General features: G+C 38.3%; 1 protein-coding gene across 3 annotated transcripts in view; it reads left to right on the top strand.

Annotated features, from left to right (window-relative positions):
• Window positions 1-11,506, top strand: part of LOC308665922 (ubiquitin-conjugating enzyme E2 variant 1) — a 58,361-nt gene extending 46,855 nt beyond the window's left edge. For all 3 annotated transcript variants that reach the window (XM_081324296.1, XM_081324294.1, XM_081324295.1), the window contains 3 exons: window positions 2,248-2,396; window positions 5,483-5,608; window positions 9,422-11,506. In XM_081324296.1, the coding sequence (XP_081180422.1) occupies window positions 2,248-2,396; window positions 5,483-5,608; window positions 9,422-9,568 (422 nt within the window). In that variant the 3' untranslated portion in view covers window positions 9,569-11,506. The remainder of the gene's footprint in view (window positions 1-2,247; window positions 2,397-5,482; window positions 5,609-9,421) is intronic.
• The last annotated feature ends 5,511 nt before the right edge of the window (window positions 11,507-17,017 follow it).

Raw genomic sequence — 17,017 nt, forward strand, 5'->3', positions numbered from 1 at the left:
CCAAAGACTCTTCCAGTTTAAACTCATTGATCTCAGGTTACAGTTGTTGATGCTGGTGTTACCAAGGAACAAAATAATGTTTATTAAGTTCTTGTTTTTCTAGAAAGGGGAGCAGATGGTGTTTCAGGTGTAATTGGAAACAAACACTTTGTTTAGCAATAGTATATTGACTTTTATGGTTGACAAATGCTTAATTTTGTTTATACCTGTGAATGCTTTAGAGAAAAAAAAATAGGCAGAGCTCCCAACCTTCAGTCAAGATCAACTCCTGGGGATCCTATGGCCATATCCATGTACTTTTCTTAGCAATAATATAGAATGGCTATTACTTGTTCTGTTTTAACTGGAGGAGGAATTCAGCAGGCTTATGGGAGGGAAAAATCTCTCTGTTGAGATTTTTTCCCCTGTTCCCTTAGACTTATGAAATAAGCAGCTGAAATACTTATTAGATATGCATTCCAAGACAATGTTGGTGATAACTTTTAAGGATAGGATCTAATATTGTCCATAACAGCATTTCCCATTTGGTGCTTTTCAAATATCTGGCCACAACTTCCCAGTTCTAACCAGGGCAGCCCTTGTTATGCTACACATCTTGAAAACAGATTGTGTGAAGTGTTGTTCCATTCTGTGCAGCAGTGTATAGTAATGAGCAAAACAGTAACCTATTAAAAAAAGATGATGTGTTTGTGTGTTTTCCTGAAAGTAAGGCCTACCCCTAAAATAAGCCCTAGCTTGATTTTTTGAGTTGGGCCTAATATAAGCCTTACCCCCAAAATAAGTCCTAGTTTTAGGGCGAGGCACACACCTAAAAATCAAGCTAGGGTGGGGTGTGTGGAACTGCCCCATGTGCCCCACACACACTTACCTTGCAGCCAGGCCTCTCCTTGCCGGCCTACTTCTTCTGCAGCATCTTCTACAGCCAGGCCTGCATTTCTCAGTCACAGGCCTTTCCAGAAGGCCACTGCAGCCACGTACCAAGCTATAGATTCAATCCATAGCTCGGTTCTGCAAGACCTCTGCACCTGAAGACCGAGCTATGGATTGAATCCATAGCTCAGTACTCAGCTGCATAGGCCTTCTGGAAAAGCCTGACAGCAGAATGCAGCTGCTCCTTCAGCCCCAGAAGAAGTGGACCTGCTGGGGGGGGGGCTGTCAGAGCTGGAGGTGAGGAAGACATCCCCCAAAAATAAGATGTGCCTCTTTTGGGGGCAAAAAAAAAGAGAGAGAGACCTGGTCTTATTTTTGGAAAAACACGGTATATATGTGTTGTACTTTTTCCCCCATACTTTTTTTTCTTTTTCCCAATCTTGGTTACGATAGGTCTAATCTATGAATGGATAGCATCATTTATCTCCACACTGCGAATGGCTTTTAACTTTTTGTTGTAATAAGAAAGCAATCGTGCTATATTTATTTTCCTATGTTTATTTACAGCTTTAGTTCTAGAGATACTTGTTCTGCTTTATAACATCTTGCAATGACATAATAATTTAATTTGCCACGTAAAATGAGTTGTAGATGAAGTCACTGTTCAAATTATTCTTTAATACTTTTCTAAGGTCTTGTAACTTCTCTGTAAAATCAAATGGATATCTTCCATTGAGAATAATTTTGGATGCAGATTGTTATCAAAATAATTATAAACATAATTATCGTTGCTAATTATTAATATGTTTTGATGCCTAAACTAATAGCTTCTTTTAGCTGCAGCACTGTTTTCTTACTACTCATATATACAGAAACAAGTCCTTTTGATTTAGTGGGATTTAATTTGGATTCATAGAATTATATTATTAATTATTAACTATGGATGACACGATAGCATTGTTCCAGTATCTCAGGGGCTGCCACAAAGAAGAAGGAGTCAAACGATTCTCCAAAGCCCCTGAAAACAGGACAAGACGTGATGGATGGAAACTAACCAAGGAGAGAAACAATCCAGAACTAAGGAGAAACATCATGACAGTTAGAACAATTAATCAGTGGAACGACTTACCTTCAGAGGTTGTGGGTACTCCAACACTGGAGATTTTAAAGAAGGGATTGAACAACCATTTGTCTGCAATGTCATAGGGTTTCCTGCTTGAGCACAGGGTTGGATCAGAAGACCTCCAAGGTCCCTTCCAACTCTGTTATTCTGTTTAGATGTTTAGCACACTAATCAAAAGACCTGGGTCCAGATATTAAATATTATTTTGCCAACAGCCATTCTAATCTCAAAAGTCCAATCTGATTTATTTCCAGGAGTAAAAGTTCCTCGTAATTTTCGACTGCTGGAAGAGCTAGAAGAAGGCCAGAAAGGAGTTGGAGATGGAACAGTTAGCTGGGGTCTTGAAGACGATGAAGATATGACTCTTACAAGATGGACAGGCATGATTATTGGGCCCCCAAGGGTAAGCATCAGTTTAAAGATATAAAACTATTGCTTTGTTTTAAAAAAATCTGATTTCTAGTATTATAATGGGATACATTATTTTTTGTGATTGATTTTGTAATATACAGTAGTTCGTAGAATGAGATGGTTATATAATGCTTAACTCCTTATCTTTGCCTTCTTAAATGATATGGAAATCCTATTTCAATTTCTGTCTTTTTAAAGTATAGCAGTAAATTGATCGTTGTTCAACTGATTATTTGACTTACTGGGTAATTTAGCCACAATTTCTTTTTTTTCCACATAATAATGAGTCAAAATCTACTAAGGCAAAACTCAATGGGGAAAAGTTCAGCTTTACAATAATAGATGAAAGAGTAGGATATGAACATACTTTTGAATGCTATATGCTGTGCATAATTTTTTTTTTAATCCCATTTATATCCCGCCCTTCTCCGAAGACTCAGGGCGGCTTACAATCTAAAGCACAAATCAATGTGCTTAGCAATAGCCTTCATTCTATGTATATGCCTGCTTATTAGCGTCTTTCATAAATGGGACTTTGAAGCAAGTTTATTTTAAATGAATCTATTCATCTTGTTTTGAGGACCCAAGTCTCAACAAAATTGCTTTAAAGAATTCGTGTAGGATTTCTCAATCTCTTCAGATGAAAGATGGAAAACTGCAAAAATAAAAGTTACGAACAACCTGAAGGAAAGTTAAGAAGTAAATCATATTCCATGTTACTTTGTAATCTGAAGGAGTAAAAATAGTACATTTACCAATTCCTCATAATTAAAATTTGCAATTTAAAACTGCGTTTTATATTTGCTTATAGCACCCCCATGTGACCATGAAGGAATATAGAGCATGATACCTAACAGATATAAATAATGTCAGGAATAACTTTCATTGATGTTGCTTAAATATGGTTACCTATAATATAAGTATATTATAACAAAAGAATTCTGCTCTATAGAAACAAGTTTTGTGATGAACTGATAGAAGAACTGTTCAGTTTAGTTTCAGTTTAAGGTTATTTTTATATCAAAACATAGATCTGAGGAAACCTGACTATGACTTTGGCCACCCCATTGATCACCAGGTTTGATCTGGCTCATTAGGGTGTATGTCCTCTTCCTCTCTCAGTGCTCCATGTGTGTTTGTGTCTCTCTCCCCCAAAACTGCTTCTCCATGAAAGAGAATGATTATCCCAGATAGAAGTATACTATACTTAACTCAGGGGATTACACATACAATGTGCTACACTGCTAGAACTTCCAAACAAGCTCAAGGGCCATTTGTAGAATGTCAAGAGCAGGACATTTGAATGGACAGACTTATGACTTGATTTATTGTTTTGAGAATCAAGATATCAGAAATCTAATTAGGGGGTATAGACTCCAAGACATACAGTTTTGATCTAACAATGGTTAAACTAACATTAGTTTGAATTGGAAAGCCCCAGGATGCATAACCAGCAAATGAACATCCAAAGAAGTTGCAACCAAATGAAATTCTAGAATAACATCACAAACAGAGCAACCAATCAGAATATGAGAACATGTCACATCCATGGTAATAAGAGATACTGATGCTTTTAAAAATACTGATATAATCAAAGGGGGAACTTTTTCCTGAATACTAGCCTATGCTGTCAAATTCCTTGTAATGCCACATCTTTGGTAAATCAAGATGGAGAGAGAGGGCATTTTTGTTTTTGAATTTTCCTAGTTGAAGCAAGGAAAAAAAATAGTTTTCTTCAAAACTTTTCTTAACTTTTTAAATTTTTCTCTGAAGCTGAAAACCATTTTAAATGTTTTGAATTTTCCTCAGAAATGCATAGACATATAAAAACACTACGAGTTGAACTCATCTTGAAGCAAAGTTTATAATATGGAATGGTAGATAAAAAGTATTTCTCTATATGTTGAATTAATGATTTAGATGCATAAGTATGCTTACCCTACGACATTTTGGAAGTTAACACATTTCCACTTGATCTGGATTAATATTTTTTTTGCTGCTGATTATGACTTTATTATAGTTATTAGGTTTATTATATTTTTAGACAATTATATTGATTTTTATCTATAATTATGTCATGTATGTTTATTTGGTGTACTTAATTTTTTCTTTGTTTGGGGCTAGTGTTCATCTTTATTATTTATTTATTATTTATTTTATTTTAATTCCATTTATATCCCGCCCTTTTCCGAAGACTCAGGGCGGCTTACAAGCTTAGCAGTAGCGTGGTTACTAGTTTTGAGAAAGTATTAAAATATTATTTTTCATAAAAATAAATTGCAATCCAAATTATATCGTAATTACTGTCATATTGCACTTGTAATATATCCATTTATAAGCCAGAATGTTCTTTGGAGAAAAATAAGAGCCTATTGATAACAAATGGAGTTTGCAAGCCTCATACTGAGGCTTCTAGAATGCATCTGATATTTTGTACATACTTTGCCTTTTGTAATTCTTGGAGAAGCCCAGTATAAACATCGTTATTTAATTGGAATATGGTCCCAACACCCCAAGGTAAGCAGAAGGCACATACAGTTTTCCATCATCTACCTGAAGTTCTCCATATCCTCCAAAATCAGATATTGAATAATGGAAAGAACTTCTAAGATAGTGGTTTTTAGTTTGGAGGAAGAGACTACAGACCATGAAAGTAAACAAGGATAAATACAAATAAAATTCCTTCTGCTTGCCAAATAGAATATTTACATCCAAGCAGTGATTTAGTAGAATTCCAAATTGTAGGTTCTTTCCCTCCAATAGCAAGTCCAGATGTTTTGACCTGTTAATGTATAAAAAGACCACCACTTATTGAGAAACACATGGAGTTGTGTATGTTGGATAAATAATAAGTAAAAAAAAGAGTTAAGGCAGTGCATCTTTGCATTTTTTCTTAGATATACTTGTCCATCTGCAGTTATCACATTTTTACTATGTTATGAAATGTGCATGCAAATTAGGTTCATTTGGAGGGTGGGAGAAAACAAAGAAAATAATTTTGCTAATTTGAAATGGATCTTGTATGCAGTGGTCCTTCAGTTATGGATTCCTTGACAGAAATATTTTTTCTCCCCACAGACTATTTATGAAAACAGAATATACAGCCTTAAAATAGAATGTGGCCCTAAATATCCTGAAGCACCTCCATTTGTAAGATTTGTAACAAAAATTAATATGAATGGAGTAAATAGTTCTAATGGAGTGGTAAGTTTTTCACTATTTCTATCCTAACAGTAATATTGTGTCAGTTTTTCAAGCAGAATAGGAAGGCAGCACACTTCTTTAAACGTGCAGCTAGTTATTTATTCTGTTTTGCATTTTTTTTCTTTTTATCAATATTGAAGCAAATACATATTTTACAAGATTATTGATGAAGGCATCATTGTTTTTTTTAAGTGAGCCAATCATTGTTCTTAGAAATTTGGCAACCTAACAATCTGTGTTGTAAGTTTGGCCTTCATTTAGTATAATGGGCACTCTAACATTAAATGAGATATAGACTTGTATTACTGCATTATAATATACAAATAGGGTTTTCATAGAAATGCTGCTGAATCTGTCAGTTATCTGAGAATAGACCAAAACAGTATGATTGTTGAGCTATGAGGCCAATAGGAAATGCTAGTCCTAGGGCCCAAATCCTCTGCTTGAGATTAGCTATAAGTGGAATTTTCAGGAAACATAAATAGGGCAGGCTAGAAATATAAGTGCCCTCCTAATCATACCCAAGCACTGCGAATTTGTGGGTGATGTCCATTTTGCTCTATAAGTTCATAGTGACCTAACCCTAAGTGGAATTTTCCTCCAATGGGATTTTCCCATGTATTTTACCAGGAAAGATAGATAGGGTAGGTTAGAAAAGTCATTGCCCTCCTAACCATATCCAAGCACTCCAAATTTGTTGGCAATGTCCATTTTGCTCTATGAGTTCATAGTGACCTAACCCTAACCCTAAGTGGAATTTTCCTCTAATGGGATTTTCCCATGTATTTAACCAGGAAACATAGATAGGGCAGGCTAGAAAAGTAAGTGCCTTCCTAACCGTACCCAAGCACTCCTAATTTGTTGACAATGTCTGTTTTGCTCTCTGATTTCATAGTGACGTAACCCTAACTCTATGGCTTTGTTAAGTTGAGAGCAGCTAAAGTCAGGCAGGGAAAAATCACAGTATGCCAAATCAAGTTTAATTAATTTTAAATAGTAAGTCACTTTCAATATATATGCCTCTTGAGATACTGAAAGGAGCGAGTATGTTTAAGCTACTGAGAAAAGGACATTTTTAGCATCTTATCTCACTTTCCTTTGACCGTAAAATGGTCATAAAAAGTTTAAAAACATTTATTTATTAAAATGTTTGTTTATTCATAGTTATTACATGCATAGCCAGTGCTGTGATTCTTGGTGGTAAATAATGGCTATGTGGCAAGCAGTAATACAATAAAAATACAATAAAGCATCTATGTATGCATTTTAAAATTGTAAACTAAAATAACATTAACAACAGCAATAAGAAACCAAGGGTTATTGTACTCTCCATGGACTCTCTAAAACCATTTAGTGTTTAAAAGCATACAGGGAGCCAATAATATAGGAGTCAATCAGGTACTGAGGGCAGTGGCTGATCAACTTTGTGTATTCCTAGAGGATCTGGATTGTCTAGCCCTATTCCAGTCTAGTTCCAGTCCAAAGATGACTTGGTAGATGACCTACTCCAGAGAAAAGGCAGGAGGATGCAATTAAACATGGAATCCTTCTGAGTTGAGCATCTGGATCAGAAGTAGGAGGTCCTGTTTTGGGGGATTCCTCTCCTATCCCTATGGTTGGTTCCTTATAGTGTTTTTAGGAACCTTTCTGACCCTGTGGCTATTCAACATCTATTTGAAGCCTCAGAGATCATCAAGGAGTATAAAGTTTTCAATATACTGCGTTGTTTGTCTAACTATAGTTTTTTTATATATAGTTATATGTAAATAATGAAAAAAATATTTTCCATACAGAAGCCAAGTGATGGGCAATGGGATTGAGAATGTTGAAACAAAGATATTATTTTAGGATATATACCTTTGACTACAGCTCTTCTACTGACCAGCGATAATGAAAGCTATCCCATGGCTTAAATTTGTTCTAATCTGGTTTAGAAGAGATCATACTTATTAAATATTGACTTATTCTTTAATCTTTTAATCCTTTATAATAATTACTCCTGAATATTTAAATCCCCTTGGACTGGTGTGAAACCCTGTATGTGGTTGAAATTTCTTCTGTGCCAGTAATTAAACAGAGCAGAACATTTATTAAAGATAAATTGTACTATTAATTCTTCTGCAGTTGAAATATACCTCTGTTTAGCTGCCTAAGAAAAATAAGCATATCATTTGCAAACGTATTGATTACATAATGCTCTCTTTCTATATTAAGCTCTTGACAGTTCTTATTTTTCCTATATTCTGAGCTAAAATCTGTAATAAGGTCCAACAAAATAGGTAAGGTTAGATTATCCTTGAATCATTCCCTTATTTTGATGAAAATATATGTAACTAAAATGCAGATGCTTTTTATTGCCAAATGCTGCTGGTTACTGCTATTTCTCAAATTCTGTTTCCAATAATTTTAATAGAAATTTACTTTTTATTTTTACTGTTACGATGTATATGTTTTCAACTGATTTTTTTTTTAAAAAAACTTTATTTTGTTGATCTAATATATCACCAGAAGTTGTGACAATATACCAGACATGTCAAACACAAGGCCCGGGGGCCAGATCTGGCCCGCAAAGTGGTTTCATGTGGCCCACGAAGCCATCCTGGAAACAGTGAGGGAACGGCCCCCACTGCCTTGGCCCTGGCCCAGAGACCCTCCTTCTGCCAGAGACCCTCAGATCTGTCCCACTCCTGCCCAGGCCCCCATAGGCACCCTTGATGCGAATGATGTAGAGCTGGCCACGCCCACCCAGTAGGCCATATGCACTCTAGCCATGCCCACCCAGTAGGCCACGCCCACCCAGTAGGCCACGCCCACCCGGCCCCCTGAGGGCAACTGCAATGCTGATGCGACCCTTAATGAAATTGAGTTTGACACCCCTGCAATATACCAATTCAAGAAATAATGAAATAATAGAAAAAATTTTCTCTGTAATCTAGGTATTAAAGGGAATATGAGTTTCAGAACATAACTAATAAAAACTATTGATAGAAGGAAAAGGCATTGTTGATATTTTGCTTCCTACTTTCATACAACACTGCTTTCCAAAACCAACAGACTGTGCAAAGTAAGCAAATAAGCCTTAAAAGCTTGATTTCTACAAATTTGAATTGGCCTCTTTTGATTGATTCAATAACTGTTTCCTGCTTTTAAAGATTGTATTAAACATTGTAGCCCATGTATGAAATCCAAAGAGCTGATATTGGCATGCTTAATATTCATGACATAATCATTCCTATTACAGGTAGTCCTTGACTTACAAAACACAATTGAGCCCAACCATTTCTGTTGCTAAGCTGGACAGTGAACTTTGCCCCATTTTATGACCTTTCTTGCCACAGTTGTTAAGTGAATCACTGAAGTTAGTAACATAGTTGTAGAGTGAATCTGGCTTACTCATTGATTTTGCTTGTCAGAAAGTTGCAAAAGGGAATCAACATGACCTCAGGATAATGCAACCGTCATAAATATGAGTCAGTTGACAAATTTGTGAATTTTCATCATGTAACCATAGGGATGCTGTAATGGCCCAAAGTGTAAAAGGCAGCAGTAAGTCATTTTTTTCAGTGCCATTGTAGCTTCAAGTGGTCACTAAATGAACAGCTGTAAGTCAAGGACTACCTGTATTTAAGAACTGTCATTCTTACAAAGTGATACATCAACTAGATTGGAGGTATCTAGTTGTATTCAAGAAATACAAGTCAGAAACCTTTTGTATTTGTGAAATTTTGTAGCTCTTTAATCCTAGGCCTGATTGTTTTAGTTAACTGACATGAAGCTATTTGAGACTTAAGTTTGTTCATTGTTTTCCGCCAGGTTGATCCAAGAGCCATATCAGTCCTAGCAAAATGGCAGAATTGTTATAGTATCAAAGTTGTTCTGCAAGAGCTCCGGCGTCTAATGATGTCTAAAGAAAATATGAAACTTCCTCAACCACCTGAAGGACAATGTTACAGTAATTAATGAAAAACAAAAAGAAAAATCATGCCCCATCATTCAATTTAAGCTCTCTTCATTTTCCACAGTAGTAAATTTTCTAGATGCATCTTGTAGCTCTCTAAGTACTGGAAAGGAAGTTCCCATTGCAAAGGAAAGTTTATCTTGAGATACTGTAAATGATACTAATTTTTTTTCCCATTTGAAAATAAGTTGTGCTATAACAAATAATGCTGTCCTGTGTAACCACTGTCCACATAGTTGAACTTCTGGTATCAAGAAAAGTTTATTTAAATTTATTACTGTCAAAGACCAGTGTGTCACATTGAACTCGACTGTGAAAAAGCATAAAAAGCATACATCACACAATCACAATGCTGTGTGTTTGGCCTGGGTTTATATATTTTCTCCTCTCTCGTTTTCTCTCTCGTTTTTTTTTCTCCCTCCCCCTTTCTCTCTCACACACCCACCCTCCCTTTCCTTTCCCCTTTCTCTGTGTGTTTGCAATAGAGTTGATGCTCAGGGCTATTTATTAGAGTAGACATGGAGAGCACAATCCGTAGATTGTGATCTTGTCCAAGCCCTTTTGAAAAGAGCAGAGTCTGAGCCAGAATATCCTTGATTCTTGCACGGTTCTCTTTTGATCCAACAGGGCTTGCCCAAGACAATGTTCCCAAAAGATTGTGCCATAAGGTTTCAATTACCAGCTGTGTCTGGCTTGTATGGACTACTAATGGGATGCTTTTGGTATCTTCAGTCATCCCTCCCTTTGTGCAAACTCTAGTAAAACGCTGAATGTCTCTAGGGTTGGTTTTTATTTTTCTGCTTTTAACGAATGCTTATTTGGGGGCAGGTTCTTCTTTCTCCCAAAACCTTTGCTAAGGCATAGATTGTATTTCTGTCCTCACCCTTTCCCCCAGAATGCGGGCCTTGGGATGACAGATCTGGAGGATCTTTTTAGACTTTCCTCTCTGTCTTGTCTTGTCATGGTTGGGGTGCTGCTTTCTTTTTGCCCCTTCTGTGATGCTTTACGTTTGGCCAAAAGAGGTAAGTGGCTGGCAAACTGCCTGATTTTATTGTTATTATTGTTGTTATTATTATTATTGTTGTTGTTATTATTATTATTATTATTGCTTCATGCTTGTCAATTTTGGGATGGGGCATGGGTAGGGTCTATAAATTAATCTTCACCAGCTGAGAAAAGAAGAATGTCTGGTTTTACTCACAAACAGCCTTCCCTTCCTATTTTGTGGCAGTTTCCATACTGGAAAGCTAGCCGTGGCTGACCGATTAGACAGGGTTTTGATACGGTGAAAGAGCAGTAATTTACCAGGAGCGTTTAAAGTCTGTTAGGAATGGCTAGATATTCCGGAAAGATCTCTCTACACAGATGTTTGAAACAAACACTCCAGCTTTCTGAGCTGAAGGTCACTACCTCTGCTTGAATGCCATGTTAACTGCTCATCGGCATGCGTAACTTTGTGGCTCTGTAGCGGCCTGCCGGCATAAAGACAAATCCACTTTGTGAAGAGGAGATTGTGTTCCGAGACCTTGCTGAGAGAGAGAGATGCTTTTCTTTCCTAAAGAATCGAGACGGTGCTGCCGTACATGGTGGGTGAGGAGGCTTCTTGGCAAATCGCTTCTTTTTCAGACTCCTTGTTTTGGACCACTGACTGCTGAAATGTGGATGCAAAGCTTAAGTGCAAACCATCCAATGTATCCTCTTAACAAAATTAAAAACGCAGTGTTCATGTAAAACAAGAAAGCAAAAGGCAACGTTTAAAAGCAGAAGTATCAAGTCGATGAATAATTGATGTTTCCATTAACTCTTTTAAGGAGCATATTAGTTGTAAGGATTTAACATCCTCTGTAATTAAAAAAAAATTAACAGTATTCCATAAGCAGCCTTTTTATTGTATCAGACCATTGCCTGATTTTAATATAATAAAAAAGTGTGCATTAATATTCCTGTGATGTAATTGTATTTATGTTTAGAGTGGAGATCTCCCAGGAGTTGGGCAGAGGGGAAGACACAGGGTGAATGCCTGACTGAAATTATTACCAGGATCTTTAGAGGACACTAGCAATGTCTTAGGCTAGTCGTAGATGTAACTGGAACTCACCTAATTAGTCTTGATTTATTGTTGCTGCCATTAAATGTAATATTGCTATAGAGTTCAGGTAATATTTCGATACTGTGATCTGTTATTTAGGTATAATTCTGTAAAATTGGAATTCAGACCGTTGTTGACCTATATGAACTGGCTGCAGTTTGACTTGACAAGGAGGTTTTACAACTACACATGTAAAGTTACCTTATAATAACAGGGGTCCCCAACCCCCAGGCTGCAGCCCACTACCGGGTCTTGAGCCATTCAGAACTGGGCTGCAGAAGTGGCTGGCATCTCCACTTGTGCAAGCAGCGAGCAAGTGCATGTGCGTGCGCTCCATTTTCACAAACGGTGTGTGCCGGCCACTTGAGCAAATGAAGTTGCACACATGCACGCATGGTCACCACTTTTGCAGAACCATCCTCTTTCCCACCCACCCCTTGGCCAGTCCGCAAAGCCAGAAAGATTGAGGAACTCTGCTTTACAACAGCTTTTCAACCAGTGATACGGGTACCACCTGTGGTATATTGGCACCTGGCAGGTGGTACGTGACCATCCTAGAAAAGTGGTAGTGGGGGAGGGGAATGAGCTGAACTGGTGGCAGCACCGCACAAGCCTGAGCGAGAGATGACTGGAGCTGCAGGGCTGTCAGGGCTGAGTGGAAGCGCCAGGATCAGCGCCAGGCTCCAGCTGGATCGGCGCTGATCCTGGTGCTTCTGCTGAGCCGAGAAGAAGCACCGATCAGCATCTCCAGGGTCTTGTGATTTACATTCAGATGCTTGGCAACTGATTCATATTTATGACGGTCACAGTGTCCCACGGTCATGTGAAGTGACCAAAACTTGCTGCAACCACCCAGCAGACGGGGGGAATGAAAACCAAACACCCCCCACTCCACCCCCGCTGCCAATCCTCCACAGAAATGCTCACAACAATGGAAACCTCAGACGGGAGGAAGAGCGCCACTGGGCGGACAGGCAGGTGTTTTGCTCGGCTGTGGCTTGGGGGGACACTTTTTTCAGTGCCATTGTAACCGAACAGTCACTAAGCGAACTGTTGTAAGTCGACTACCTGTACTTCATAACTTTTTTTTTTTTTGGTCATCAAATTTTTGACACCTTGCTAGGCGACTGGTGGTACTCAGATTTGCCATATCCTAAAAGTGGTGCAATGGGTGAAAAGGTTGAAAAGCCCTGGTTTACAACACTCATTTTGACATGACACATTCAGTAATTGAAAGAGGCTTGTGTACAAAACATCTCTGGATCCTCTCTCTCTGCTGTTGGTTCTGTGCAAATAGACTCCGAAGCTGTTGTGATTCAGGGTCAGCCTGTGGGTTCGGCAGTTGGGTCGGACGACTCAGAGGAGGAGGGGGGTGTTGAAGAGCTTGCTGATGAGAGCCCTCAGCCAGGCCCCTCCCACCTGGTCACGACAGAGACCCAGCTGTGTGAGCCTGACAGCGTGGATGAAGATGACCCACAGCTGGCCCTGTTCAAGGACGCCCAATGCAGGAGGCAGTCAATCAGGAGTAAACAGGAAGGCAATGGGGCACCTCTGAAGGAGGCAGAGGCCACGCCCTGAACTGTATAAAAGGTGAATGCGTGGGAGGGCTGGTTTGCTGAAGGCAACCGCTTGAATAGTTCCTGTTTCATAGCTCCTGTTTCATGGTTGGTGTCTTGTTTTGCTCTGTTTTATGTTAATAAATTTGGCAGGCTTAATTCCAGCCTCTTGCCGTTTGTAAAGGGGTTGTCCCTGCCTTTTCTGCAGGGCCGGTAGCAGGCTGGTACAGAACAGAAGCACTTTACTCTATAGAGGAGATGGACGAAGTGTGGGGGGGGGTGTCCCTCACCTGAAATATTGAAGCAAAGCAGTCCTTACAGTCTTTACATGGCTCCAAAACAATTCTGTATGACACATTTTCCAACTCATCACAAGTGTGATAAAAACATTCCAAGAAAGTTGAATTGAATCAAAACAAAACAACATCACTCCAGTACAGGTAGTCCTCGACTTACAACAGTTCATTTAGTGAACATTTGAAGTTGCAATGGCACTGAAAAAAGTGACTTATGACTATTTTTCACACTTGTAACCTTTGTAGCATCCCCACAGTCACGTGATTTACATTTGGATGCTTGACAACTGGTTATAGTGTCCCAGGGTCATGTGTTCATCTTTTGCAACCTTCTGGCAAAGTCAGTGGAGAAGCCAGATTCACTTAACCATGTTACTAATTAGTGATTCACTTAACAACCATGGCAAGAAAATTTGTAAAATGGGGCAAAACTCACTTAACAAATTTCTCACTTAGCAACATAAATTCTGGACTCAATTGTGGTCATAAGTTGAGGTAATTAAATCTGCCAGTGATTAATGTCACATACACCTTCCTATAGGTATTGTATTCCAAATATGAAGTCTTGGGATAGGCCTCTGCCAATAAATCCATGTAGGACATTTGATTAGTTGTCAGTTTAACAATAGAAATTATAAATGTTCTACATATCTACAAGCATACACGCACACATCTATACTAGTGCCTGAAATAAGAATCGAGAGGAATTATCCCAGAAATGTTTTAAAATATAATTGTGCTTTGGGGGTTATCATTTTAACCTAGTCCGTGTGAACTAGATTGGACACGACATTGCAATTTTCATTTTATGCTGTTCAGAAAGAGCTGAGAGCAGTTATGTGAAGATCTGGAAAACCTATTTCAAGAGTTGGGGGCATCTGCAGTAGAAGGGTGTGTGTGTGTGTGTGTGTGTGTGTGTGTGTGTGTGAGAAAAAGTCAAGGCCACAATTGCGATTGAAATTCTGATTCTTTTTTTTACATGTATAAGGTAGTCCTCATTTATGGTAATTGGAACCAGCAACTCCATTGCTAAATAAAACAATCATAAGGCGCAACGTGACATCACACTGAGTTAGGACAACAGTTTCAGTAGTCCTAGCTGCTGTTTTTGGGCAAATCCCACACGATTGTAGTGTCCTGCGGTCATATGATCACCCTTTACAGTATAACCTGTCTGCCTCCCCATTGGCTTTGCTTGTCGAAAACCATAACACTACAGAACACTGTCTGCAGTACACTGTCACCATTATAATTGCAAGCTGGTTGTAAAGCAGCTGAATTGTGACCATGGGGATGTTACAATAGCTGAAATTACAAGGAATGGTTGTAAGTCCTCTTATTCAGCACTGTCATAACCTCAAACAACTGCTGAACAAGTGGTCACCGAGTGAGGACGACCTAAATCAGTTGTGCTGCTATCTTGACTTCCCCTCTTGGAAGCTTCTGCAAGAGCGCTTCTTGGATCCAAGAGTTAAAACAAAAATCTGTCCTGTGTCTTTTCATATATGATCTTTGCCTGTTCACAGCACATTTTTTTTAAAAAAAGTACAGTGTAACTAACCCATAACACAACATAAAACTAACATATGTATTTATTTTTATTTATTTATTTATTTTAATTCCATTTATATCCCGCCCTTCTCCGAAGACTCAGGGCGGCTTACAAACTTAGCAGTAGCCTTCATTCTATGTATATGCCTGCTTATTAGGGCTTTCACACACACCCCAAGCGGCATTATTACAAAGTCAGCTTAATTGCCCCCAACAATCTGGGTCCTCATTTTACCTACCTCGGAAGGATGGAAGGCTGAGTCAACCTTGAGCCTGCTGGGATGCGAACCTGCACTAATTGCAGGCAGCTGGTGTTACTTAAGGAGGCATTAGCCCACTGCTCCACCAAGGCTCTTGTAGACCCTCAACCCAAACAGATTATGCAAATTCCTTTGATATCCCTACCAACCTAACCCAACTGTATTGGCAGTGGTATAATAGCATTAGTAATTTACTGGAATTTGCCAAAAACATTTTTATCATTGGAATGCAAGAAGAAATTTAATTGCTGCAGTTATTTCCCATTCATTTTAACAGTTATAGCTAGGAAATACATAATTTGATAAAGATTTCTGATCTTGGTTTCAACCACAGTGGTAGCATTTCATAATGAACTGGATGTCTATGGAGATTCTCAATCACCCAGTTACTATTGTCCTAAAAGTGATTTTTTTTTCTAAAAGGCAATTGGACTTTGTCTGTTTTTTTTCTTTGAAAACATTCACTTCTCATCCAAGAAGTTTCTTCAGTTCTACTAATTGGAGAATGGAAAGATTGGGTGAAAGAATTAGAGATACCTGCAATTCCTGTAACATACCAGGAGAGGGTGCTAGCAAACTTTCCAGCAAAAAAACCGACCAGCTTTTACTGTATGTTGTCATTTTTTCTGCTGTAATAAGCAATTCAAGTTCAATGGCACTTTTAAGCAGAAGGATTTGAATCACCACCCAACAATTTTCTTTCAACTTCTAGTATTGTTTTTTTCACTCCTTTCAGATGACCTGGAAGGCCATTGTCTCATGCAAGGTATTGCTACTTTGGGCAATGCTAGTCAAAATAGCCACAGTTGCGCTTACTAGGCCTGTACAATGCAGTTTGGACTCATCTTGACAAAGATCTTTGTACCATGATTTTATTTTTTAAGCACTGCAATTTGCCTCAACCAGCACTTTAAGTTGCTTTGCTTGGCTCAATCAGTGTTTGCAAAGTTGGTAGGGGAGTAAAGATTTTTCTGACTCTGACTTGAAATCCTGTCTCAGCTCTTGGAAGTGCTGCTGGCCAAGGCAGATGAAATGAAGTAATAAAGCAGCACGGTTGCCTCTTACAAATAAGAGAGTTATGTTGTTTTGCAAAGCAGCTTTGGAGCATGCTTGACTCTAGTTTTCACTTTCTTACCCATTAACTTTATTGTCCCCATAACTACCTAGTCATGGTTAGTTTGCCTGAAATGATTCATCTGGGGTTTGGATATCTTTTTTATCCACTTTTTTTGAATGGGAAACCTCTACAAATATTGAAATGTAACTCCCTTTTGTCTCCAGTTAATAGGTATATATCTTCGACTTCAAAATGTTTGAAAATTAAAATTCAGAATTAAAAATCAAGGACAAAATGTTCTTGGAGATCACCTTTTTTCATTGCTGATCTATATAAATTCTGATCATCTTGCAAAGCAGCCCATTCCTAGAAATCCCCATTTCTACATTCCTCATCCAAAGGAGGAATTTAATCTTGATAGCAGTTTTGGTGCTTCTTGACAACAAAGGTACTTTGGTATTCATGGTTACCATGATGATTACTTTGGGATTTTCTGAATAATAGTGACAATTTCTTTATTCTAGTGGAGGCACTAATGTACAAATACAAGAAATACCACAACAAATTTGGCCACACACAACACTGGGCCCAACTGTGATAAATGGTGGAAAGTATATTCCTGCCACTATTTGGTCAGCAAAG

This window comes from Vipera berus (assembly GCF_964194415.1).
Source record: "Vipera berus genome assembly, chromosome: 3".
Classification (NCBI taxonomy): Eukaryota; Metazoa; Chordata; class Lepidosauria; order Squamata; family Viperidae; genus Vipera; species Vipera berus.